This window comes from Opisthocomus hoazin, chromosome 15, assembly GCF_030867145.1.
Source record: "Opisthocomus hoazin isolate bOpiHoa1 chromosome 15, bOpiHoa1.hap1, whole genome shotgun sequence".
Taxonomy (NCBI): domain Eukaryota; kingdom Metazoa; phylum Chordata; class Aves; order Opisthocomiformes; family Opisthocomidae; genus Opisthocomus; species Opisthocomus hoazin.
This window is the reverse complement of record NC_134428.1, coordinates 7,104,393-7,131,236: the sequence shown is the minus strand read 5'-3', so window position 1 is coordinate 7,131,236 and position 26,844 is coordinate 7,104,393. Positions and strand designations below refer to the sequence as shown.

Below are 26,844 nucleotides of genomic sequence, written 5' to 3'. Positions count from 1 at the left end.
AGCGCGCTGGGGTGCTCCCCGGCCTCCCCGCTGCGGCGCGGGGGCACTGACCGGGCGCCAGGCTCCGCAGAGGCCCTCGGCGCCGGAACGCGACCCTGCCAAGAGTCCCAGCGCCCACTTGAAATTACGGTGTACGGGGCTGGGGGTGTGACGTGGGTCTTCATTTCTGCTTCTTGGAACATTCCTCGCATATCGTCAAGCCACTTTTGGCATAAGATCCAAGTTTAACATTTGCAAATATGTATTTTGTATTGCATACTGATGGGTTTGCGTACAGCCGGCGTAAGTAGATACAATCTCTAAAGGCAGAAAAACCCGTCCTATGCAGGGACTTTCAGAAACTAAGAATTCCAGTAACTAGGTTAATACCCGAGAACAATGTAGAAGTACTTGACCAAAGAGATACTAGAATTAGAAATAATATGAAAATATTAATAAAAGCTGAATGAAAGATTTATACGGATGATGTACTAGCCTTCTCCACTGACTTTAAGTATTAATAGCTGTACTGGAATAACTCACTTATTATCATGCAGTAAAAATATACTTCTCTCATAGTCACCCAGCGCCCAGAATATAGTTGCAATAGTCAAAAGATTTTGTGGTAACTAGAACAGTAGCTCCTTCTTCTGTAGCTGGCAGTGGAAATGAAGTTTCACAGCCAGTCTGAGGCTTTACCAAGCCACAGTCACTGCACGTGCATTCTTCCACTGAGTACATTAATGTTTCACTTTGAAGTGAGTGTCTGATCCCTTCTGTATTCACGCTGCTTTCAGGATTAGCCTTGAGAACATTGCTCAGCTCCACGGAAGAGTCTGTAAATACACAGAAGTTAATTTAGTACATACATCATGCTATACCAGACATACAGTTATTAAAGACACAAATTTCATTATGTTCCAACCATGCTCCTAACCATAGTGAAAGCTTTAAGATAATAGTGAAAGTTTTAAGATGTAGGTATATATGATAATAATTTGTTGTATGACAATACGCCCCATATACTTCAGGGTAAGCATTTAAGTAATCTAATGCATAGCTTCTAATCAGTAGTTATTTATTGGCTGAACACTCCACAAATACTAGTATTTGTGAAATGTAAAAATAATTTTTTCACCTTCCCAAAACATACCACATACGCTTCTCACAGGCTGGAATATGAAGTAAAATTACTTACTGTCTTATAAGATGGAAAGCTAATATTGAGTGTGTATCCTCTACCTGAGTAGAACTCCTTTTGCATTCAATAAGAGGATGAAACCTTTACAAAGACCTTTTGTTATTGAGGGTTCATAAATGATTTCTCAACCACCAAGTAAGCCAGGTATGAATGTGCAACAACACAATCCTGACACGATCCAGAACCAACGAAGAGAGATTGCTGCTTTTACAAGTTATCATCTGAATATTTTATTCCCTAATAACTTAAATAACTTCACTGAGACTATTTGAGGAATACAAAACAATCCAACAAAGAGTTATCAGAATCTGGAATATAAACCATATGCAAAATTTATACATGGTAAGAGTAGCTAAAATGTGCAGTGATCTAAAATTATTTGATAAAGAACCTCATTTATTCACCCGTGTTTTTGAGTTTTTCTTTTAGTTGCTTTAAGTGCTTCCATTTAAACAAGACCATTAAGGTGAGCAGAGTCAGCACTAAAATTACTCCTAAGCCCAAACAAATCCAAAGAACTCCACTTGAATTGGTACCTTACAAAATGGGAGATGCAATAAATTAATTGTAAACAATAACCAATGAACAGTAAACACATCCAACACATAAATCATCTTCTGTATCAAATGAGCAATGTCTATTTCTGTTTCTGTTGAGTGGCAGCTCAAATAAAGCTTAAGAGGTTTAAAAATTTATTCTTCTTAACACACATACCCATAGAGGACACATTGCATATGTCTATAATATTTTTGAGCCTGTATATTATTCTGATAAACTGTTTTCCAGGTTTTAGATTTCTTTAAGTTTTTACGTTTACAATTCTATGTCAAATACAACACGAAAATGCCCAGCGTAGCCACAAAGTATTGTAGAAATATGACTTACTCTTATCACAGTAGTTTTCACACGAAGGCGGCGATGTACTAGAACATCGAAGATGACAAGGCTTACAAGAGAGCAGCAAATTATCAAAGTATTCATTTTTGGGGCAGTGTGCCATCAGGGTCAGTAATTACGGAACTGGAAAGCCACAGAAATTGTAAAAGAGTGAGGATCATCTACAAAGGGCTTTTCAGTTCTCAGTTCTAGCAAATCCAAGGACAGCTAGCAATAATAGTTGGACTGCGATCACAGCTCCACTGCGTAGTATCATGTTAAATAAAAATTATTTAACTCTGAGGCCCCCAAGGAGTTACTGTTCCTTTTCTGGCAATTCACAGTTGCAGAAAACCTGAACAGCTGCACCAAGATAAGTGTCGATGTAAATTCTGTCTGAAACAGAAAATGGTTATTTATAGAAAACATTTCTTGAACAGGTGCTAAATATTACAAACTGCAGAAAAGCAAGAAGATGTCCAAACAGGAGTTCATAATAATTGTTCTTGTCTTTAGAATTTTGTGTTTTTTTTCATGGCGATGGGCCGCAGTAACTACGTTTTCCTGTAATATGCAAACAATGCAACACTTACTTTTTGTTCTTTTTGTCCCAGTCCAAGGAGCATAAGATGAAAAAACCAGAGGCAGGAGGCACGGCAGTAAGAAAACACGACCAATTCAGTGTCTAGGTTTGCCACTGACTCGTTCTGCAACTTCAGACCACTTCCTTCATACTTGTTTCCCTGGATGGACAATAATATTTACAAGACATAGATGATGAAAGAATTACTTTTTGTAAATGAATGGTTTTCTGATTTTTAAGTGAGATACTGTTAAAGTACAAGTTCAACAATTACTTCATAATTGTGTTGTACAAAATATATCTAAGACCTTCAGTTACAACGGAAAGACAAAATCCAGAGATTCGGTCACTGGGATATTTCTTCTCAATTCGAAATTAGCCTAATTTATCTAATCTGTTAGGTTTTGGTCAGCTTTTTTGCTTGGTTCATTTGGGGGGTTTTAGCTGTTTATTTGCTTATAACCATAGTTATATGAGAAATTTAATAAGATTACATTCTAATCGTGAAGAAAGACCTATATGAGTATTTTACAGTTTTGATTCAAAACATTATCTGCATTTTTTCCCTTATTTTTCCATAATGCAGAACTGTCACTGTACTAAAACTGCAGTACCCAGCATGGAAAAATAGGTGGGTGAAAAATAGATTTCGTTCTTCTGGTAGAGTGCATACGACACCTCTTTCCCAGCCAGGCGATGGGGCACACCAAGCATGCATAGATTTGTCTGTGCACATGCAGAAAGTGTAACATTTCTGAAAATGCATTTGGTCTTCTCTTTGATAACAGGCTGCCACAATGAGCACAGCTTACCTATATCTTGACTTCTTAATCTAACAGAATTTATTTTAAATACAAAGTTAACCAGTAATATCTAGGAAGTTGCAATGAGTGCCTCTATCCGGTATCACTGCCACAGATAGATTAGAATTACAGGCTTATTTATAGTTAAATTTCTCCTTGATGTAATTGAGTTAATTGCCTTTTTGACTACAGAAAGAGAAAAGAGAAATACTGTGTAAGAAATTGTAATTTCGTCCCACATTACTATATATGAGACTTATTTTCCCACAAAATGCACCACGTGGGAATACAGAAACTGTTTTTAGTGGAATAGTCTAACAAAGCAATCTGTATTCTAGTCTCTGGCAGATGGAACTGCTTACTGTGGCTTCTGCACTTGTTTCTATAGGCCACGTGCACACCTGTAGGCTGTCTGTTACAGGCTTTTCTGCGTATTCAAGATTAGTGGATAAACAGGAATTGACAAAATCTGATTTAGGCGTGATGAAAAAAATACGGATACAGACCAGGAGTGATGCCAAAAATTTCACCAGGAAGTCAGTGCTGGTGCTGAAGTTATAAAACTAGTTCTGACTTGTTTCGTACATTCACAGTCTAGGGGAGGAAGCCAAAGTTATCACTAGAATGTCATTCCTGTTTCTGATTGTTTTGGTTTCGGCTGCCGCCGGCAACAAAAGCGCCACGCGGCCGCCCCTCCCCCCGCCGGCGTGCGGAGGAGAATGGAAAGAAAGAGGCAGAAACTGGTGGGTCGGGATAAGGGCAGTTTAACAGAACAGCAAACAGAGGGAAAACAGGAACAACAACGATACAAATAAGGAGAAAACACAACCACGAACCGTACAACAGCCGCTCTCCCGAAACCGGACCGGCGCTGCGCCCGCCCAAGCCGCGAGTGAGTTCCCGCCGCCCCGCTCCCCCCCCACCGGAACCCAGCGTGACGTCACATGGTATGGAATACCGGGCTCTGTTTGGCCAGGTGGGGTCAGCCCCCACCCCCCGGCTGTGCCCCTTCCTGGAGTCCGGTGAAAATTAACCCTGTTCTGGCCAAACCCAGGACATTATCCACCCCTTATTCCATACCATCTACGTCATGCCCAGGTCCCCCATTGTCCAGTTGATCACCACCACTTCTCCTGTCTCCAGATATCATTCCTTTAGTCTATGGATCATCACTCTAAAGCGTCCATTGAGTTCATTTAATCCATGACTTCAGGCTCCATCTGTCGTTATGGTCTTCCGTGGCAGGGGAGGTGATGTGTGGTGATGGGCGGTCACTTGCTGCATCCGGAGCTCACGGCTGATGTATCTGGTGCGGCCCGTGCCCACAGTCTGCAGGAGATGTTGATCTTGATGAAGTTGCTGGATGCTAGTTGTTGAAAACCAGGTCCAGTTCCATCATCACCGTGCTCTGCTAGGTTTTCATTGAAAAAGTCCATCCTTCTTTAATCTGGACGATTCTTACTATGCTACTACTGGTACAACATATAACAATTATAACAGTGATAACAGACAGTGACAGGGTTATTTAACAACTAACTTTATACAATTTATTTATGGACTATTCTCGCCCAAAATTAAATCCCCATGAGGTACACATCGGACTTCCCCATTCTTCCGCATTACCCACCAGGTACACCCAGGTCCTCGAGCAAAAGCAATCCCCCGGACGGGCTTGCCTTTGCCCGAGGCAGGACTAACCCAAACTGTCTTCCCTAACATGTTCCGCATGTGCACTACAGGGACTTTATCCCCTTCTACTGGGCGCTGAGGTTTTGACTGGGCAGGACCAGCCCGGTTGGTGGACCCTCTGGTGTTAACCAACCAGGTGGCCTTTGCTAAATGGGTATCCCAATTTTTGAAAGTCCCACACCCCATTGCCCTCAAAGTGGTTTTTAGCAGCCCATTGTAACGTTCGATCTTTCCAGAGGCTGGTGCATGGTAGGGGATGTGATACACCCACTCAATACCGTGTTCTTTGGCCCAGGTGTCTATGAGGCTGTTGCGAAAGTGAGTCCCGTTGTCCGACTCGATTCTTTCGGGGGTGCCATGTCGCCACAGGACTTGTTTTTCCAGGCCCAGGATGGTATTCCGGGCGGTGGCATGGGGCACAGGGTAGGTTTCCAGCCATCCGGTGGTGGCCTCCACCATTGTGAGTACATAGCGCTTGCCTTGGCGGGTTTGTGGCAGTGTGATGTAGTCAATCTGCCAAGCCTCCCCATATTTATATTTTAGCCATCGTCCTCCATACCACTGAGGCTTTACCCGCTTGGCTTGCTTGATTGCAGCGCATGTCTCACATTCATGGATAACCTGTGCGATAGTGTCCATGGTCAAGTCCACCCCTCGGTCACGAGCCCATCTGTATGTCGCGTCTCTTCCTTGGTGGCCCGAGGTGTCATGGGCCCACCGAGCTATAAAGAGTTCACCCTTATGTTGCCAGTCCAGATCCACCTGAGCCACTTCAATCTTAGCAGCCTGATCTACCTGGTGGTTGTTTTGATGTTCTTCAGTGGCCCGACTCTTAGGGACGTGGGCATCCACGTGACGGACTTTTACAGCCAACTGCTCCAGCCAGGCAGCGATATCTTGCCACAATGGGGCAGCCCAGATAGGTTTGCCTCTGCGCTGCCAGTTGTTCTTCTTCCATTGCTGCAGCCACCCCCACAAGGCATTGGCCACCATCCAAGAGTCGGTGTAAAGATAGAGCACTGGCCACTTCTCTCGACTGGCAATGTCTAAAGCCAGCTGGATGGCTTTCACCTCTGCAAACTGGCTGGACTCACCTTCTCCCTCGGCAGTTTCCGCGACTTGTCGTGTAGGGCTCCATACAGCAGCCTTCCACCTCCGCTGCTTCCCCACAATGCGACAGGACCCATCCGTGAACAGGGCATACTGTTTCTCATCTTCTGGCAGCTGGTTATACAGTGGGGCCTCTTCAGCACGTGTCACCTCCTCCTCTGGCGATGCTCCAAAATCTTTGCCTTCTGGCCAGTCCATGATTACCTCCAGAATTCCTGGGTGACTGGGGTTTCCCATTCGGGCGTGCTGGGTGATTCTCGTGACCCACTTACTCCACGTAGCATCGGTGGCATGATGCGTAGAGGGGACCCTCTCTTTGAACATCCAGCCCAGGACCGGCAATCGTGGAGCTAGGAGGAGCTGTGCTTCAGTGCCGACCACTTCTGAAGCAGCTCGAACGCCTTCATATGCTGCCAGAATCTCTTTTTCAGTGGGAGTATAGCGGGCCTCGGATCCTTTGTATCCCCGGCTCCAGAACCCCAGGGGTCGACCTCGAGTCTCCCCTGGTGCTTTCTGCCAGAGACTCCAGGTTGGGCCATTCTCCCCGGCTGCGGTGTAGAGCACGTTTTTGACATCTTGCCCTGACCGGACTGGACCAAGGGCTACGGCATGAACTATCTCCCGTTTAATTTGTTCAAATGCCTGTCGTTGCTCAGGGCCCCATTCAAAATCATTCTTCTTCCGGGTCACGTGGTACAGAGGACTCACAATTTGGCTGTAATTTGGGATGTGCATCCTCCAAAAACCCACAACACCCAGGAAGGCCTGTGCTTCCTTTTTGCTGGTGGGTGGAGACATAGCTGCTATTTTGTTGATGACATCCATTGGGATTTGACGGCGCCCATCCTGCCATTTTATTCCCAAAAACTGGATCTCTTGCGCAGGTCCCTTGACTTTACTTCGCTTAATGGCGAAACCGGCTTTCAGAAGGATTTGAACTATTTTCTCCCCTTTCTCAAAAACTTCCTCCGCTGTGTCGCCCCATATAATGATGTCATCGATGTACTGCAGATGTTCTGGGGCTTCACCCTTTTCCAGTGCAGTCTGGATTAGTCCATGGCAAATGGTGGGACTGTGTTTCCACCCCTGGGGCAGTCGATTCCAGGTGTACTGGATGCCCCTCCAGGTGAAAGCAAACTGTGGCCTGCACTCTGCTGCCAAAGGGATGGAGAAGAATGCATTAGCGATGTCAATTGTAGCGTACCACTTGGCTGCCTTTGACTCCAGCTGATATTGAAGTTCTAGCATGTCTGGCACGGCAGCACTCAGCGGTGGTGTGACTTCATTCAGGCCACGGTAGTCTATTGTCAGTCTCCACTCTCCAGTAGATTTTCTCACTGGCCATATGGGACTATTAAAGGGTGAGCGAGTTTTGGTGATCACTCCTTGACTCTCCAGCTGGCGGATCAGCTGATGAATGGGGAGAAGGGAGTCTCGGTTGGTACGATACTGTCGCCGGTGCACCGTTGTGGTCGCGATTGGCACCTGTTGTTCTTCAACCCTCAGCAACCCCACAACGGAAGGATCCTCCGAGAGACCAGGCAAAATGGACAGCTGTTTAATTTCTTCCGTCTCCACAGCAGCTATGCCAAAAGCCCACCGATACCCCTTTGGGTCCTTGAAATAGCCTCTCCTAAGATAGTCTATCCCAAGGATGCACGGAGCCTCGGGGCCAGTTACAATGGGGTGCTTCTGCCAGTCCTGCCCAGTGAGGCTCACTTCAGCCTCCAGTACACTCAGCTCTTGGGGCCCCCCTGTCACTCCCGAAATGCAGAATGGACTCTGACCCTTTGAACTCTGATGGCATTAAAGTACACTGTGCACCAGTGTCCACTAGAGCTTTATACTCTTGTGGATCTGACGTGCCAGGCCACCGAATCCACACCGTCCAATAGACACGGTTGTCCCTTTCCTCCACCTGGCTGGAGGCAGGGCCCCTCTAATCCTCGTCAGAGAATTTGCTGCTCACTTGCTGTAAAAATGACTTGGAGGTCCCCTCCAGAGGATCGGAATCAAGGTCAAACTGTCTACCTGGTCTGGAGAGCTGGCTTTTGGAAACTGGAGCGGCATTTTTCCTAACAGAGTCCCCTTTTGTGATTGTTTTACCTCGCAACTCACGTACTCGGGCCTCTAGACTTGAGGTGGGTTTTCCATCCCACTTCCTCATGTCCTCTCCGTGGTCACGCAGGTAAAACCACAGGGTGCCCCGGGGTGTATAGCCTCTGTATTCCCTCTCCTGAGCAGAGAAACGCCTGCCCCTAATAGCTGAGATGCGGGCCCGCACAGGTGGGGAGTAGGACATATCCTCTTTGAATTGCTGGAACTGTCGGGACAGTTTATTCACAGCTGAGACAAGGGAGGAAGAGAGACTTTCCTCATATTGGCGGAGTCTGACAGCAACCTCATCCACTGTTGGTGCGTCTTTACCTTTCCAGTTTACAACTGCCAGTGAGTTGGCATGCGAGGAGGGTGCACTCCGCACAAACTTCCTCCACATGGATTGTGAGCACTGGAGTTCATCTGGGTCTGTGGGTACCTGCTCATCGTCTGTGTCACAGTAAACCAGCTCCCGCACAGCTAATTCCCTCAAGTACTGAATACCCCTTTCCATATTGGTCCACTTGCCAGGATAGCATACAAAATCGTCACTGAAGGGGTGTCTCTCCCTCACACCTGACAGAAGTCTCCTCCAGAGGCTGAGGACTTGTTCCTTTTTCCCAATGGCCTTGTCAATGCCCCCATCCCTGGCCAGGGATCCCAGCTGCTTGGCTTCCTTGCCCTCTAATTCCAAGCTGCTGGCCCCATTATCCCAGCACCGCAGCAGCCAGGTGGCAATGTGCTCTCCAGGGTGGCGGCTGAAGTCTTTCCTCATGTCTGGCAGCTCGCCCAGGGACAGGGACCGGGTGATGATCTCTGTCTCTATCTCCCGCGATGACCCTGGCTCATCGTCATCCCTCCCGGAGCGATCTGCTCTCTTTGCGTCTTTCTTTAGTTTTACGGGGGCGACTGCTACCGGCACAGGTTGGTCATTGGGCTCAGTCACTGTGCCTGTGGCTGGAGCTGGGGCTGGAGCAGCTGCTGTGTCTGCTGGGGAAACCGAGGCAGACCCTGCAGCTGTGGCAGCGGCGGTGCCAGTCTGGGGGGCTGTGACTGCCTGCTGGGCTGGAGGGGCTGCAGGGCCGGCTGGGGGGGCAGCGCCAGCTGCAGTGCCTGCTGCTTCATTCCCCCCCCTTTCCCCTTTAGGGCTCTGAACAGTGTTGAACAGGGCTCGGTAGGCGTGGGCCAGACCCCAGCACATTGTGGTGATCTGTGTCTCTCTGGAGTTCCCAGGGTGGCAGCACACTTTTTTCAGATATTTTACTAGTTTGTCCGGTTTCTGTATTTGTTCAGGGGTGAGTTTAAAACACACCGGGGGTGCCCACTGCTCTAGACACCTGCCCATGCTGTCCCACACACCCAGCCACTCACAGCTATCCGGCCCCGGGGCAGGTCTCTGCACGATGTTCTTAACGACTTGCTTAACCCTAAACAAAACCTGCAACCCATTCAAGAGGCATAACAAAAGGAGAGTGCTGCCCTGAGCATCCCAGGGGTACTCGAAATTCTCAAAAGCAGTTAGGACCAGCCTGAGGGAGAGGGGGGGGGCGAAAGAGTGGGGGAAGGTATCCCCTTCGGCTTTCCCCACAGACTGGGTTTGATTATTAACAAAATCTAAGACATAGGATCCGAGGTACGGAAATGACCGCAGTGCCGCATGCAAATACAAGACTAATTTCATGCACAGTGATGTTATCATATCATAAGTCGATATCGTACAGTACAGCAAAATCATCATCCTGATCTTTTTTCCCGAGGTAACAAACAGCACGGCCACAAACACATACAGGAAGTAAGGATTTACGTAGCACAGATATTTGATCAAAGTCAGAAACATTTTTGCCGGCGACTTTAACTAACACAGTAAAATGCCTATAACAAAATTTAACAAAATCTAAGAAAGCAGTTTTAACACCCGCTGCTCAGCCCTGCCGTTATCCGTGCCCCACGCTTGGGCGCCAATTTAATGTTTTGGTTTCGGCTGCCGCCGGCAACAAAAGCGCCACGCGGCCGCCCCTCCCCCCGCCGGCGTGCGGAGGAGAATGGAAAGAAAGAGGCAGAAACTGGTGGGTCGGGATAAGGGCAGTTTAACAGAACAGCAAACAGAGGGAAAACAGGAACAACAACGATACAAATAAGGAGAAAACACAACCACGAACCGTACAACAGCCGCTCTCCCGAAACCGGACCGGCGCTGCGCCCGCCCAAGCCGCGAGTGCGTTCCCGCCGCCCCGCCCCCCCCACCGGAACCCAGCGTGACGGCACATGGTATGGAATACCGGGCTCTGTTTGGCCAGGTGGGGTCAGCCCCCACCCCCCGGCTGTGCCCCTTCCTGGAGTCCGGTGAAAATTAACCCTGTCCTGGCCAAACCCAGGACACTGATGAAGCACCATTTGGTAGCTAATGCATACGGAGATTTGAGGCTTTGCTTTTCAGATGCCGTTTAACCTTTTCAATCGTGGAGAGGACAATCACGTTCTCAACTGTGATCTGAAGAAGTCAGACATGCGTGAAAGTATCTTCATGGTATCCACAGGTACAACAAGTGAATTTCAGGACAGACAAGCTGGGTCCGATGCTCTAACCTTTTACTAATATAATTCCATTGACTTCAGTGAAATGCTTTCTAATTTTACTTAAATACAGTATTTTCCTGTGCTGCAACGTCCCATTGTTCTTGCATTTTTATATTCGTATCTATAACTTGTACTAAGACCTCTCATTATTTGAGAAAGGAACCAGCTAATTCTATAATTGTTTTCTGCAGCTGGTCCCAATGTTGCGGCAGGCTCAAGGACTAGACCAATATGATCCATAACAGTCAACTTTATTAGCAGAGAATCTGGACTATATAGACAGCACTCGGTACAGCACTCAGTTATGATTGCTTACTATTCATAAAGCATCTATTAATAGAACACCTGTTTACCTGCAGCCGGCCTTGGAGCATCTGTTTATCCACAGCCAGCCTCTCGATGGCCTTGAGGCCTGTGCTGCTACAGACTGATCAAGTCCATATTCAGAGTGTCTGGGTTGCTCACAATATGTCCCTGTTCTTCCAGAAATCCCACATCCCAACACCACACACCTGAAGGACAAGTACAGTCTTTACTGTAGTAAAATTCCGTATGAAATTAACAGGTCTCAAATTCCAAAACTTTCAAACCGTATCGCAGCTGCTGAATGCTTGTAACATTATTTCAGTAGTCTAGGGAAATCACATGTGCACTATAACAGATGAATGAACCAGTTCCTTAATCCATTTCACACTTTTTTCTTCTCCAGACATACTAGGGGTATGGGGAGGGACTGTCTTTGTTTCAGCTGCTTTTCTTAGTTTTCCTGCCTCATTTTTTTTTTAATGTATGGTAATAACAATGTGGGGGTTTTTTAATTTTTTGACTGCATTGTATAGGTATATTTATTTCAAACACTAGATTTCTTCAACGAAGTAGTTTTGCTAAATAGGTAGGTTTACAGAATTTTGGTATTAATTCACAGTGTCGCAAAGAAGAGAAGGAATTTCAGATTGACGGGGGTGAGTATTTCTGCCGGGAGATAGCAAAACGCTGTTGTTAAATAGCATGTAGAAATCCCAGGTAGGCAACACAGATAATACTAAGCTTGAACAATGATAACTGATAAAGTCCTTAAAGTTCAGTGTTGTTAACATAAAGAAACTTTGAAATGCTTGCTAGTGATAGGTTCTGTTAAACAGAACACCTTTATGTGCCACTTCAGGTCGTCTTCAGATTTTTTTTTAATGGAAGAGGGATTCTATTGAGATGCGTCTGTGACTTTTCCAGTATGCACCCACATTCTGTATCACTGGCTGACAAGTGAAAAACAACGCTTACCACTCCAGAATTCAACACATGTAGTTCCTTTACTGTTTTCAAAAAAACAGGCCTAAAACAAAAACGCACACAGATACTTACAAGGTATCTTCAAAAGGCACTGGCTGAAGGAGGTAGCTTTCTTTGGAAAAATGTCAGCCTAACTCCTGCATACCTGCATGGGTAATACTATCTACTTCACAGGAACAGTCAAAGTAATTTTATTAAAATTTGCTAAGTGCTTTCAATGAAAATTATTAAACGCATGCAAAGTATGAGTTGATAGAATGATAGAATACGAGGTTGGAAGGGACCTCAAGGATCATCTGGTCCAACCTTTCTCAGCAAAAGCATGGTCTAGACAAGATCGCCCAACACCCTGTCCAGCTGAATCTTAAAAGTGTCCAACGTTGGGGAATCCACCACTTCCCTGGGGAGATCATTGCAATGGCTGAGTGTTCTCATTGTGAAAAATTTTCCTCTTGTGTCCAATCGGAATCTCCAGAGGAGTAGCTTGTACCCATTACTCCTCGTCTTTTCCATGGGACTCCTTGTAAAAAGGGAGTCTCCATCTTCTTTGTAGCCACCCTTTAAATTCTGGAACATGGCGGTAAGGTCTCCTCTAAGCCTTCTTTTCTCAAGGCTGCACAAACCCAGTTCTCCCAGCGTTTCCTCATATGGCAGGCTTCCCAGTCCTTTGATCACCTTTGTGGCCCTTCTCTGGACCCTCTCCAGCCTGGCCACATTATTTTTGTATAGCGGGGACCAGCACTGAACACAGCATTCCAGGTGTGGCCTGACAAGCGCTGAGTGGAGTGAGGGATGACTTCTTTATCTCTGGTGGCGATGCCCTTGTTGATGAAACCCAGCATCCTGCTGGCTTTCTTTCATGTTGGCCGCAGAAGCACACTGTTCACTCATATCAAGCCAGCTGTGCACCAGGACCCCCAGGTCCCTTTCCACAGAGCTGCTCCCCAGCTGGGTAGATCCCAGCCTGTGCTGCACTCCTGGATTACGTTTTCCCAGGTGCAAGACCTTATGTTTGCCTTTGTTGAACTTTGTTACGCACTCCTGCTCCACTTATTACTGTAGTGTATCCTACAGTTGATACATATTTGATACGATATGGTACTACTCACAAAAACTGCAAAGAATGGACTTAAAGAGAGAAATGTTGATCTAAAAGCAACAAAAGAAATAATAGGATACATCTAGAATGAGTATGCACACTGCTTGTAACATTGCTTCTCTATGCCTACCAGTGCTATACCCAAATATAATTTCTAAACTCCAGGGGAAATGTACTGCAGTCATCAACACAACAGCCATTTAAACTAATGCTCAACAGTGAGAATACTTTCTCTGGTGCAGCTGATGCAGACATGATTTTATCCCTGAAACTTACAAACTTCACTTCTGGAATGTAAAGGGACACCCTTAAAGAACCTTCTGGAAATATGACCAGTTTTATAGCTCTAATTCTTCTAAGGTTCAAAAGGAAGTCTGAAATCAAACTTCAGGCTTCTGTGCTTCAGTGAAGCAAAGAAGAATGCATCACTGATAATTTACAGTTAAGATACATTCCAGAAGATACTGCTACGCAACACATGGGATGAATCTTTTCTAGAAAACCAGATGGCTCTCAAAACACTGCTCAGTCAAACAGTCTTAAATAACTCACAGAAGTCTAAGGTAGCCTGGACTGGTCTGAATCTCTTGTGGATGGCCTGATGAAACAGAATTGTACGTTCATGACGTAGACCTATGTTTCCCCTCCCAGATCCCAGTATCTTTGTGGATGATCTGAAAAAAAAAATAAAAAAGGAACATCATTTCAGTGAGGTGTAAGATACACACTCTTAAGTTTGAAATTCACGTTAATAAATCAAAACTGCTTTTCTCAAGCAGATTAAGAAGGTAATATTTGTGGAAAAGTAACTGAAGTCTTGACTAAAAAGAACCCATAGCTGCTGCTCTTGCTGAGGGTGTCACTGGTAATATAAAGCAGTTCAGAGGGGTAGCGCAAGCAAGTTGACAATAGTAACTTTGTGCAATTTTATGTCCTCCAGGCAATGCACATTATTCCCCTTTCTATAACCCTCTGCACATGTTTTGACAGAGCAACACTAACAGTAGTTTGGAAGAAATTGCATAGACCGGCTAATAATATTAAAAAAAAATATATATATATACATTCTCAAGTCATACTGTAAACTCAGTGCTGTTATGTTGAACATTTTTTAAATGATCTGTTGATGCTACACAAGTAGCTTCACCTTGAGGCAGAGATGCTTCCCAGTAGATGTCACTCAAATATAGGACTTCTGGGAAAAACATTAGAGAGGAGCATAGAACTTGACATTACTTTGTGAGACAATTAACAATGAAAAGAACTATGGGATATAACTCCTACCATAAGTAGTATTATTAGAGTCTTCACAACTACTTTACTTCTTGCTACTAAATTCTTTCCTCTGTTTTCCTAGTCCAGGAGAAATGCATCTGGTTTTACTTGCTGGTAATGTCTTTTCTTCTGTATGCAAAACACCTCTCTCCAAAACAGCATGCTGTCATTGTACTTTAATACATCTGCTGTATGATATGCAGAAGTGTTAATATTGCGATTCCTAAAATATTTTGTCACTCAAATGTAGTGAGATGTATTCTGAATCAGACTCTTTTGGCACAAACTAGAAGGATTGGTCTGCAGGTCACCAAAGATGTGGTTAGATTATATAGAGCTAAGCTGATTAAATCTCTTCATGCTAGTGAAAGGGGTAGTCCTGCTCTTCACTCTGCACTATTCTGAAGCATAAGGAAGGGCTCTAGGGCTTACCTGACCACGTGACAAGCAGCTTTAATTTGTTAATCCAGTCAGGTCATAGAGTTTTACTCCATAAGGCCTGGAAAAAAGGCCAGAATCAGAACAGAGAAAAAGCTGGTTACCTAGTGGGGATGTGAAACTCAGTCCACCATGGAAGTACAAATTTGGTGAACTAATGTGCCAATGTCTTCATTTAAAATGTCCTGTCAAACTAAGTACAGCACAAATTATTTTGTGTCTTAATTATTTGATACTGTGTATATGGGATCATAAGATACTGTGGCAGATGTGCTCACACTCTCTACAACCAGTTGGCCAGAAACAGTTTTCCCATGTGGCTAGTTAGAGTTCAAACACATATATCATGAGACACAGCAGTAAATGCAAAGAAATCTCATCTTTTCAGTCAGACTCTGGGAAACCTCCCGTCATGTAAAAGGCTAAATGCAGCTCATTTCATCCAAGCTCTGGAGAATACTGCTGTCTCTTACACAGTGATAATTTTCCTCCTACAGTGGGACTACTATTGGTCCCACCTGAAGCTTACAGCCTTTAGAGACAAATTTTTTTTGATAGATGTGCCCCAAAACACAAATCCTTGATTATTAAGCAATACATTTTTCATAAAAAGGGAAACTGGGGAGCAATGATAGTAAAGGATCTCTAATGTGTCATTCATATAAACAACCACCATACAAGTCATGGTCTTTTCTCTTTAGCTATATGTAGTTTTACTGATACATGTAACAACAGAGGCGGCAAGTGGTAGAAAAACAATGAGGAATTACAGTTGTCATGGCCTGTTGCCTTTGTTTTCTGCACATCCTAACATTCAGAAGTTCTGCTTCTCAAGGGTCTGAAAGCAAGCACAGAATCAAAAGATCTTGATAAGCAATAATTCCCAGTGACAGACCTTGCTGCACTTCTAAAACACACATTATTTCAAAATCTATGTCCTATGGTTCACCTGCTGTTTTCACTGACTACATGAGATTGCGCAGAACTTCTGAAGACAAGTTTCTATAGAGCAGTTTTGAAATTACATTTTGGGAAACCACTTCTTTATCTGTCCATGCCTCTAAAAAGCATACTACAAATACTTATTCTCAAAGCGGAAATTAATCCAGCATAACTGTTTTGTAATTCAGTAAACATTGTGTTGTTCGCCCTCAAAAACAAGTGCCAAAACCAGCACATCCAGAAAAAGCTAACTCATTCAACAGAGGATTACTTGGTACAGTGCGCAGAAAATGTATTTGATAGTTATTATGTAGATGGGCGATGGCACTTGCAATAAAACAGATTTGGGGAAATGATGTGCTGCAGGAGTAAGGAAGACATTTTCTATCTTAGCAAGATTCTTGTGCAACCTTCATTTTTGAGTAATTTTGACAGGAGCAAGTTAATATTAAAAAACCCCCACACCAAACCTTCACACACTTTGCTGGGAGAAGTGTACTATACCAACTGGCTTTAATATGAAAGATGTAATATCTGGATTCAGAAGCTGTTTATAATGTAGAATATTGGATTCAGCCAACCAATGAAACAAAAGCCAGACGCATTAAGAATAAATTCATTAAGTGACATTAAGGTAAGGATATTGTTACTTAGAAAGAGTAGTTATGTTAATAATTATCCACTGCCTTGTATAATACACATTGAATCCTCTAAGTGGCACACTATTTTGTTTTACATAGACTGGACACCCACACAAAAAAATGTCTGAGATGACTGGATACTGATGGTTCTCCTACAGTGATATTTACCTATAGGGAATAATAAATACATGGCTTATTTACCACTGAAGTTACATTTCGGCTTTTTTTCAGTTACAGGATTTACATGGCTTGCATTGGCTTTCCACAGAGTTACATGTTGATGCTAATAAATGCTTTCTCCTTGTCACTTGATTTTGCTCCAAAAGGATAGCATGATTTAGTAGAGTTGTACAAAATGGGAAAGGATTTATCAAAGATAACAATCAGTCATTTCACTGTAAATCCACAAAGTGTTGCCAGGGAGACACTTCTGCAGTTATATTACTGTAACTTAAGTTCAAAATCTCCCCAAGATATCCTCTAAGAATAACATAATTCAGACAAACTGGCCTGCTGGAGTTGACAACATTATGGAGAGTAATGGGAAATAAATTTAAGAAGTGTTAACTGCAGAAACAACAGGAAAAAAAAAAAAAAAAAAGGAAAAACAATTATCAGATTTGCTTCTAAAATGTTTCGGTCTGACTCAAGAGTGACACCCAGGGACAATTTATAAAGACCGGTATGAAATATACTTCTTTGCTTTCCTAATGACATTATCGACAACTAACTCCTCTCTGAATTTCAAATCTACATCTGGAAGCAGTAAATATCTGTTTGTTATTTAGAAGAATAATTTCAGCATACCGTCAATTCTACTAGGATATCAAACTACGGAGCAGGATTTAAAGAAATCAAGTAATTTTTACTGGTGAAGGGAGTACAGGTAGGTAACAGCAGAGTGCAGACCAGAAGGTCATATTTTGGAGCTGTACACACACACACACTCTTACAACCTTCTACCATGTGAGCAGAAGACCTAGAGTTAGACACTGCTTTGGCAGAATATGGGCATGCCAAGCCCTGAGCATCCAGCCTGAACATTTCCTGCCATGAACCCAAATTTGACTGTCAGTTTTCTCAAACATCTGGAGAAACCTAAGACTTCCAGAAATCCTTGTCAGTAGCCATTTTTAACGTGTTAAATTGGCATTACTTATGTGACGGAAATTAGTCACCTGAAAAGGGTAAGGAGAATTTTTCTTTCACTATTTAGTATGGAAAAAGCTATTGTGAGTTTCAACACTGAAATAATAACATGAAAACTCTGAAGAGGAAACTGAAGAAACTATTACTAATTAAAGACGGGAACTACTAATTAAACATAAGGATTGAAATTCATCTCGCACAGAACAGTAGCTTAAGGTCTATTTACCACACATAACTTCAACAACGAAGCTTTGTTCCAACATCGCTTTGGGGTTATCTCTGTTCATGCTTGTGCCAGCTTTTTTGCCTGACTGTACTTCAGAGATTCTGCTAGGACTATTACATTCCCTTCACAAACAACAATAGCTAGGCTGACACAGGAATTCTTCTGGCTATATAGTTGCTTGTACATTGGTCGCTTTGTGCTGGCACAGCTCTTCTGGGCAGCACATGTAACTTTTTTTTCCACTCACTACGGCAACTGACATATATTGTCAGGTCTTCTAGTACAGGCTTGGTCTGAGTCCTCTCCAATTCTCTGAAGCTATTTATAGAAAAAATCCAAATAAAGTCCATTATAAATCATCACAACAATCCTAAAAATGTGTGAGATCAATGCACTTGCAAAAAATCTGCACTTTTTCTTCTCAAGAGGTACTGCACTTCAAGGAACAGCAGTCTTACAGACAGTTGTCTCCTAAAAAAGCATTAAAACTTTCCAATGCAGTTATTTTCAGAAATCCATATTTTGTTAAGTGTAAGCTTTAACTGTATGGCTGGGAGGAGATAAGCTGTTCTAAACAAAAGGAAGGGGTTATTAAAGGATTCATCGTGTCCATTAACTTTTACAAGCTGCACAGAACAATGCTCTTTTTAGGCACAATAGTGTTTAATGTCATTTGGGCACAGTGCAAAATCAAGAACAATGTGGATTTTGCCTGTTTGGTTCAGCATAGTTTAATTAGACCACTACTTTTCAAAGAGTGATATTGCTGTTGCTACAGCTGGTGTTTCCAAGAAAGATTAAGGAACAAAACAACTGAAGAGAAAAATGTTCCCAAAAAATAGCAATTAAAATAACAATAGTGAAAACATTGTCAACTAAATATCAGACAATTTCTGTATCCCTTACTATGTTGAAAGTTTACTTAGCTAGGAATCAAGTTATGGAAAAGATTAAGTGCATAGCGCAGAAAAGCACTGTTAATTGACTATAAACCCTTTGGGGAAAGAAGATCCTTCTTCATTTGTCTGACGTTCCCCATGTGCCAGCAGAGTTCTGTAACTACAAAGGACAATGCATACACCAGTAATTGTGCAAGCGTGGCGGGTGCACTCTGCCCCTGGGGTGGGTCTCACACCGCGGTACGTGGGACGAGGTGGCTGGCTTGGCAGGAAGCGCGTGTGCTGCAGACCACATACATGGAGAGCCCCTGGCACCCCAAGCACCCCAGCCTGCCAAAGACCACCTCAGCCAGCGAGACCACCTGGGAGACCCTCTCAGCATGCAGGAGTCATGTACGACCACAGGCCAGGGGCTGTCCTGGGTACAAATGGAGTCTGCTGGAAGAGCACCCCCCAAGCCAGTCTTCCTTAGAGCAGCGGGACTGCAGGTGGAGGCTCTCCCCTTGGACCGCGACACCATCTAAAGAAACTTCCTGGAGCTGAGTGCCCTCACCTTACAGGCGAGTGGTTTGCACATTTGCAGTCGTCATTCCAAGCTCAGATTTACAGTTATACACTGCATAGCAGTAGTTCCCAGCTAACATCCTAAGCCCATAAGGAAGTTGTGTCTGCTGAAGTGTTTGGAATACAAGATTGCTGTTCAATTCGACCGTTCTATTTTTTACATCATTAAAACTGATTTTTGGAACATATTTTTGTCGGTCTCACACTTCCGCAACAGCAAACAAGTTTGGATTAAGCATTAGCTTAATTGTCAGAATGGCAGTGAAATTTTTATGTTGGTTCAATGGTTTTTACAGAATGTAAACTTATTTTTTGTTCTTAATTTCATAATGTAAGCACTTATATTTCATGTTGAACAAATAATCTACCACAAACTACTATTTTAGTGACTTTGTAGATGGACAAAACAAACTAAAAACTAGAGTGGTATAATGCCAGCAGGAGTAATGAAGTTATAACAAAAATAAATGTGCATGAACACCTATGAATGACGTGAAGTGCTTGGCATACACTGAAGTCTAACAAGAATTTTTCTTCAGATAATTTTAACCAAATTCTCTAGCCATTCAGTGTTTGCGGACAAGTTTAGGTAACACACAATAAGTTTATTTCAAATTCCCATGTACGGCATCACAGTGCCGATAGGTGCTCTCTCTCAAGACAGGATTGAAATTGTAGCTGATTTAGCCACCCCTATTCCAGAATAACTCCGCATGCAAATTGCCTTCTCCAGAATAAAAACACTGGCACAGAATAATTCTGGAGTAATTAGTCCTATTTAGGAACAAGCTCACTATTTCATTCTTACAGTTTCATAATGAAGTAATTATTTTCTGCAACAATGTTAACCAGCTATAGAACAGCAGCTTTAAAAATCCCATGACACTGTTATTCTTTCTTCATAACAATAATGCCATTTTGCTTTAGTCATCACTGAAACTAAAATCTTAAGGGATCTCTAATGAACAAAATGCTCCCTCAACTGGAATTCTGGAGAATTAAGAAGGGGAAAAGAAAGCATATGAAAATCCCACACCGAACTAGTTTTCTATTTCCACCTCCCTGGAGACAGCCAGCCAGCCAGCATGTAAAGCTTTCCACATGAAACACAAGTGTTATAAAACTCGTACCACGTCTATAAGGCAGGAGACCTGGCCTAGAGATGTTACGGAATGCAACAGTGGACATGGCAACTGAGCTTCTCCATGTTGGGGAGTCACTGCAGTAAGAAAGGGTGCCAATAAACAGCACATTACATACCCTGCATTAACACCCTGTATTGATATTTTCAGTGCAAAGTTCAACATTTTCATTATCTCACAAAGACATTCTTTAACAGCATGGTGCAGAACAATTACATGAGGTACAGCTGAATTCTGTTTGATAGGAGGGACTGGCCTTGCGCATCTGTGTTAGACTGTAAGCCCCACTTTAAATGCTAGCCACCTTTTCTGCATTTTTTGACCTCTATATCAAGCTGCAAGACTGACAATTTGATGGCATCCAGAATTGCAAATTCTCTGTTATTTGTCTCCTGCTAGAACAATACTAGCTTACAGCCAGTGAAGGAACATCTCCTGAGGATCTGGCACATACTTAAAAGCTATTGTTGCTCAGTCAACTCAGCATCCCAGACCCTGAGATTCTCAAATTTGTCTGAGGTCACAGGGAGCAAAAATATCCTCCATTTCCATTTATCATTTCCAGAGAATTTATGTACCTCGGGCTTGTAATACTTACTCTCCACATCCAACAGATTTATAGGTAAAAACAAATTAACAAAGCAGAAGGTTAATTTTCTAATCAAAATGTTGCTAATCAAGATGAAAGCATAAGAACAGTTGAACAGAGGTCTGGATTATACTTAACAGGATTTATTTTCAGCTGCTTCAGTACCTTACCTGACATGATGCCTCCTCCCACCAATCCTACACCTGGCTTTCAGATCTCTAGAATCACACAGTCTCTGCCTTCAAAACAGATTCCCCCCATCTCTAACCTTTCCAATCCTAACTCAGTCACTGTATACGTTGTTAAAGCGATCTCATTCTTCCCTTCCTTAGATGCACGTTCTTTGCTCAGCGCATTCCTTCCACATTAAAAAATCCTTCTGCTATTTACAACATTTTCAACTGTCAGAAGGCTTATAAACTATGAATAGATTGTTCACAATATACACACCTAAACCCCCATCTTTGTTTATTTTGAACTTTGATAGCAAAAAACCCTCCATGTAACAAAGTTTCGATAGCAAAACTACTTACCTAAACCACCCTCCCCTTACTATTTATCAGTCTGGAGGCTCATGGTGTCAAAACCACAGAAGAAATTCTAAGGAGTAAACTGCAATGAGTGCACATCCAGAGAGGAACCTTGAACAAAGAACTAGCTAGCACCCAACTTACAGGTTTTTCAAATCTGAACAACAGGCTAACTAAGCAATAGACCACACAGCTGAGAACTCTTGAGCCTCCAATTAAAGTCACCTGAAAAAAAGGATGGTACTTATAAAAAAGACCACCTTTTATTTCTAGAGATATATAAGCAAGAGAAAGAAAGATTGTGTACACGTTCAAGAGTGAGAGGCATGTGGTTACCTTAGAAAATAAGGAGCTGAGCATATGAAGTATTTAAGAGGGAAGGAGATGGACACAGAGATTTATGAACTGGTATTTTGGTGTATGGATTCCCATATTTCTTTTGATGTCTAAAGTAAAACTAATGAATTTTATGCCCTTTTGAAACCTACAGTATGTGCTTTAACTGCTCCAAAAGAAAGGCTTTAACTCTAGACTGGAGACCTCAAAAAGAAGAATCCAGCTCAGAAGTACTCATCACCAACCCACAATGAAATGCGTAAGAGTTGCTAAATTCCTTTGAGGATGCCCCTGTGCAAGCCTGGAGTAATTCTACAACTGTACTGTGGAAGAGAGCTTATGCTATGGTGCTACATTTGGAAAATCAAAGAGGACTTTTATTTGAATCTCTTCCAATCAAATAGCTTAAAACACATTAATGTAAGACAACACAAATACAGCAATTATGTGAATGTCCAGCAGAGGGAGAGCAATAGGTCAGAAACAGCGCTTACTAAATAGCAGGGTTAGAACAAAAAAATCAGTGAAAATATGTTTCTGGGTCAAGATATATTAGTTTAGATTATACATGGATTTGTGCAAATATAAAAGCCTCTTTACCCTAAGCTTTGCTGGTGTTCCTGGAAGCATAAGTGAATTATAGACTTGGCTCTTGAAAAGCCATCATGCTGAAACATAGTGTGTTTCTTGTTCTCCAGTTCTCTGCTACATCTCCACAGACCACCTGGAAAAAGAATTTCCCAGAGTTTAAGAATACTAATTTATAATCTCCTGGCACCTAATCAAACTTAAACTAGTTCAGTATTTTCAGATCTGTGTCAGGCCTCATTAATATTATGAAAGTTATTCAGAAAAACCCACAGCCTTCCTTCAAGAGAGGTATCATTTGTACTTAGGTACAGCCTTAATTTATGTTTTCCACAAAAACTTTCTGAACTCATTTAACTCCACCTGCTGCTTCTAAGTAATGCTAAACTTAATTTCTAGAATGTCCTTTGAGATTGTTCCTTCACATAAGCCTCAGATAAAGAGCTATGCTTCTAGAATGGCGCTTTCATAGCTGAGCACAGTTTCCTATATTTTTCTTTTAATAATTTACCTTGTAACTCTTGTATTTTCTTCCTCCTAGGTACATAACTTGTTCTTCTGGCTTTGTTTTTAAAGGCTCCTTCTGACTTCAAAGCAATTCTAAATATCAGGCTACTTATTTAAGTGCATAACTAACGTGTATTTGGATACCTTTAAATCTCAAGGCATGGCTCACAGTGTGTCAGTTGAATTTCAGCTTGCTGCCACACCAGAAAGGGGAGTCTTATTCCTTTCCTGCTCCTCCCAATCTCAGCCAAACATTTTCTCTTCCGTTTTGCAGCAGCTCAGGGACTTATCTGATGTCAAGTAAACTGAGTCAATGTACTCATAACCCAGCACCCTAAAACCACTCCCCTTCTCCCTTAGACTGCTGCTATTTTATGGAGTTCAGTAAGCTTACCTGTTGGTGGTGAGCTGTTAAATGCTCAAAGCTGTTAACCTGTTCGAAGCCTTCTAGTGAAATACAACTTTCTTTTCTGCTTCAGTTCACATACCTAAAGCATTGGTATTTGATAGGTATATCTGCTAGGTCATAAAATGCTTGTAAGAACCTTGGATGAAAGTTACTACTGAAGTACAGAATACTACTCCTAATATCGTATGAATGAGGACCTCCATTTCACTGCTACAGTGTTGACTTGTCACAGGCTGCAAACTAGTGGTGAAGCTACCTTGAGATAGTTTAATACGTGAATAGCTTGTTCTCACTCAAAAAAGAAGTCCGGTTCCCCTTTCTTACTTTATACCAGCTCTGGCACTTGTCAAGCACCTCTTCAGAGCTGATTCACCTCAGTAACCCAGCAGGAAGAAGAAAGTGGATTGTTCTGTAGCTAAATTTAATTACATAGATTGACTCAGGAAAGGGTCTAGAAGGCAGTGCAAGGACAGGTAGAACTGCAATTGTGGGGGAGAGAGTTCCTCTGCACTCCAGTCCCCACATGTTAACCCTGAGGTGGTCCAGCCTCTTCTAAGTGGTGCTTTGATAATTTAAGTCGGTCACAATGTGATGATGGATTTATATGGGTGGTTCTCAGTAAGAAAAGCTTTTTAGTATTTATTAAATGAAGAGCTAGTATATTTATTCTAAACATTTTAATGCAAAAAAAGATTTAAACAAGAAAAAGCTTTTATAAGGCTTTAAAACCTCAAGAGAACATGACTATTTACATTCCAGTAGATATTTCGCCAGTAAAATTATCGTGATTCCGCTTAGGTTTTGAATACCAAAGTGGAAAAACAAACTGCTAGCCCTGTTAAAAATTTAGTGTTTGAGTTTACACAATTCCTACGTGCGACACAGCCTGCAAAACAGGTTTGTACACTCTGAAGGACATCTGGCGTCTTCTGAAATTCAGTGGACTAATTGTTTATCTCCTAGCAAGTACCTAGGGAACAAGTAGCTGTCAAGGAAGGAAGGAATGTTGGATAACACAAGTAATTAGTTTCCCCTGAAATCAGTGGTAATACATACTTCCATACCTCTGACCAAACACACATTTGGCCCAACTCCCTGTACACACCCCCCACAACCCCCCACAAAAAAAAACTATCACAGCTCAGTACTTTAGGAGCTGACAGAATGAAGCTCCATTTCAAAGACCTTCAAGAAGTCTTTTTAAGGAATGCCAAAGTGTGTGTAGGAAGTGCTGCCTATATGTTCTGTGTACTAGCAATCTCAAGGTAAGTCTTAATTGCTCTGAAAATATAGTACCTGCCTCTAGTTAAGCCTTTTCTGACTTGTAGGCTGTGACAAGGCTCAAACAAAAAACAAGCTTGCAATACAACACTGCAGTCATTATAAACCTAAGCTATTAAATGCTCATTATGATGGCAAAAAGTGTACAATAACAAGCCACTCTGTCAGCAGAATTCACCAAGCTTGGTTTCCACTGGATTTTTATGTATTATTCAACAGTAGTAACCCATGAGTGCCTTTGTTCCACATGGTGTTACCTTGTTTCCATACAAAATGAAACATATCAGATACCTACTGGTTAAACAATGTCACCTAACAAGCAAAGGCTAGTATTAAAAAACAAACAAAAAACCACTTAGGTACAGTACTATATTCAGGTGTTTGTTATGATACTAGCTGCTTGGGAAACTGATTTCTTACTCCTAACTGCTTCCTCCATTCCCCTGATAAAAAAGGATTGTATCCTATTCCTGCTTCTGTCCCAGACCTTGGTGGGACTGCGTATGACTTTTCTTTTTTAAACAGAGAAATGATTGCCACACATACCTGAGAAACTTACTTGTAGTTTAACAAAATTCTAAGTATTACAACAGTAACACAAGTGAGAATCTCCCTTAATTATACTGAACTTTGAACAATAGAGGCCCTGGCAATGTGTGTCTCAAACCTGGACAGGAACTCTGCACCAGAGAGTAGCCAGCGAGTGGCTTTCACAAGGTCTTTAAAACTCATTCTTTAGGCTCTGGTGAGGGTAAGCTCTTGGTGCTTGAAGGAAAGACTTCCACTTAGCAGAGGTGTATAGTCCTTCATTGTGAATCACATTTTTTTTTCTCTTTCAAAATGAATTATCTGTGGTGTTGGTGGGGATTTTATTATTTTTTTTTACTTTTATAAGTGCTGCCCTGCACAGTAGTGTTTTCCCTGAATGTGATCAGTTGGAAGCACATTTTTCCATTAACACATGAGCATTACCTGCCATGTAGAACTTTTTGCTTGTCAAGGGCGTACATGTTGCTGCCGGTGCGCAGCCAGAAACCATCTGGTTCTTGTATCAGGATTACGTTACGTAAATGCCACTTCAAGAGACTTTGTGTAGTTCTCCAACCAAAACCACACTGGATTTTGCACTGAATGGAGATCTTTACTTTTTTGTTCTAAGCCTGCCTGCTTTCAAAACAACCCCATAACCTGCCCTAGAGTGTTCCAATATAAATAACGTTGCAGATGACTCAGTCCTCGCATGTGAGCGCTCCAAGAAACTCCCTTCTCCCAAGCACTTGATTTGTCTGGTTATAAACACTTGTGCTGGACCTTCCAAGATGAAATGCTGCCCCAGCCGTGTGCGGCCGACCACCAAAATCCACTCGGTTCCCCTCTGTTCCTCTCCGCCTCCTCCAAATATACTCAACTTCAAGCAATGTCTTGGGGGGTTGTTTTGGCTCTTGGTCTTACCAGTCAAGCACCTCAGTATTTGTCAAGTCCTGCTGAATCTGGCTCAACTGGATGTTTTTCTAAGTGGTAACAACCAAGTCACAGCGTGCTGCAGAACTGCCAGGATTGGAAGTGTCAGTGCATCCTGCCAGCTCGCGGGCGGACACGCACAGCAGCGTGCCCTCACCTCACGCGCGCCCACGCACCTTCCCTCGCGAGGCTCACCGGCCCAACGCGGGCGCCGGCCCTGCGCTCTCGCCCCCCGCCTTCGAGGACCAGGCAGCTGCGCCTCGGCCCAGATAAAGGCTAAAACGAGCACGACTTCACCTGACTCCAGGCACCGAGTCCTCAGGGGAGGCGGGAAATCCAGCCAGGCGGCACCGCGCGCCAGGCCCGCTCTCCCCAGCGCGGGACGAGGGGACGGAAAGCGGAGCGCCCCGCCCCGCCTGAGGGAACGCGGGCGCCCGGTCTGCCGGGGCAGGGAGTCCCGCTCCCGCCTGAGGCGCCCGCGGAAGCGGTCCATCCCGCCTCCCCCCGGCGGCGGAGGCGGCCGGAAGGACCGGCGACCGCCAGGGCTGCCAGGAATCGCAGTC

General features: G+C 43.2%; 2 protein-coding genes across 4 annotated transcripts in view; one reads left to right on the top strand and one right to left on the bottom strand.

The window, feature by feature from the left end:
* Positions 1 to 26,844, top strand: part of GSPT1 (G1 to S phase transition 1) — a 53,638-nt gene that overhangs the window by 249 nt on the left and 26,545 nt on the right. The window lies entirely within an intron of this gene.
* Positions 765 to 26,844, bottom strand: LOC104331006 (uncharacterized). Of its 3 annotated transcripts, XM_075436095.1 has the most exons (7): positions 26,579 to 26,844; positions 22,636 to 22,759; positions 13,857 to 13,978; positions 11,269 to 11,427; positions 2,650 to 2,799; positions 2,066 to 2,103; positions 765 to 815 (listed from the first exon to the last, which is right to left on the bottom strand). In XM_075436095.1, the coding sequence occupies exons 1-4, from the start codon at positions 26,772 to 26,774 to the stop codon at positions 11,336 to 11,338; spliced, it is 534 nt and encodes a 177-aa protein (XP_075292210.1). In that variant the 5' UTR covers positions 26,775 to 26,844; the 3' UTR covers positions 765 to 815; positions 2,066 to 2,103; positions 2,650 to 2,799; positions 11,269 to 11,335. The 3 variants fall into 3 exon arrangements, with proteins under 3 accessions (XP_075292210.1, XP_075292209.1, XP_075292211.1); XM_075436094.1 differs by lacking the exons at positions 765 to 815; positions 2,066 to 2,103 and adding an exon at positions 2,186 to 2,452; XM_075436096.1 differs by lacking the exons at positions 765 to 815; positions 2,066 to 2,103; positions 11,269 to 11,427 and adding an exon at positions 2,186 to 2,452.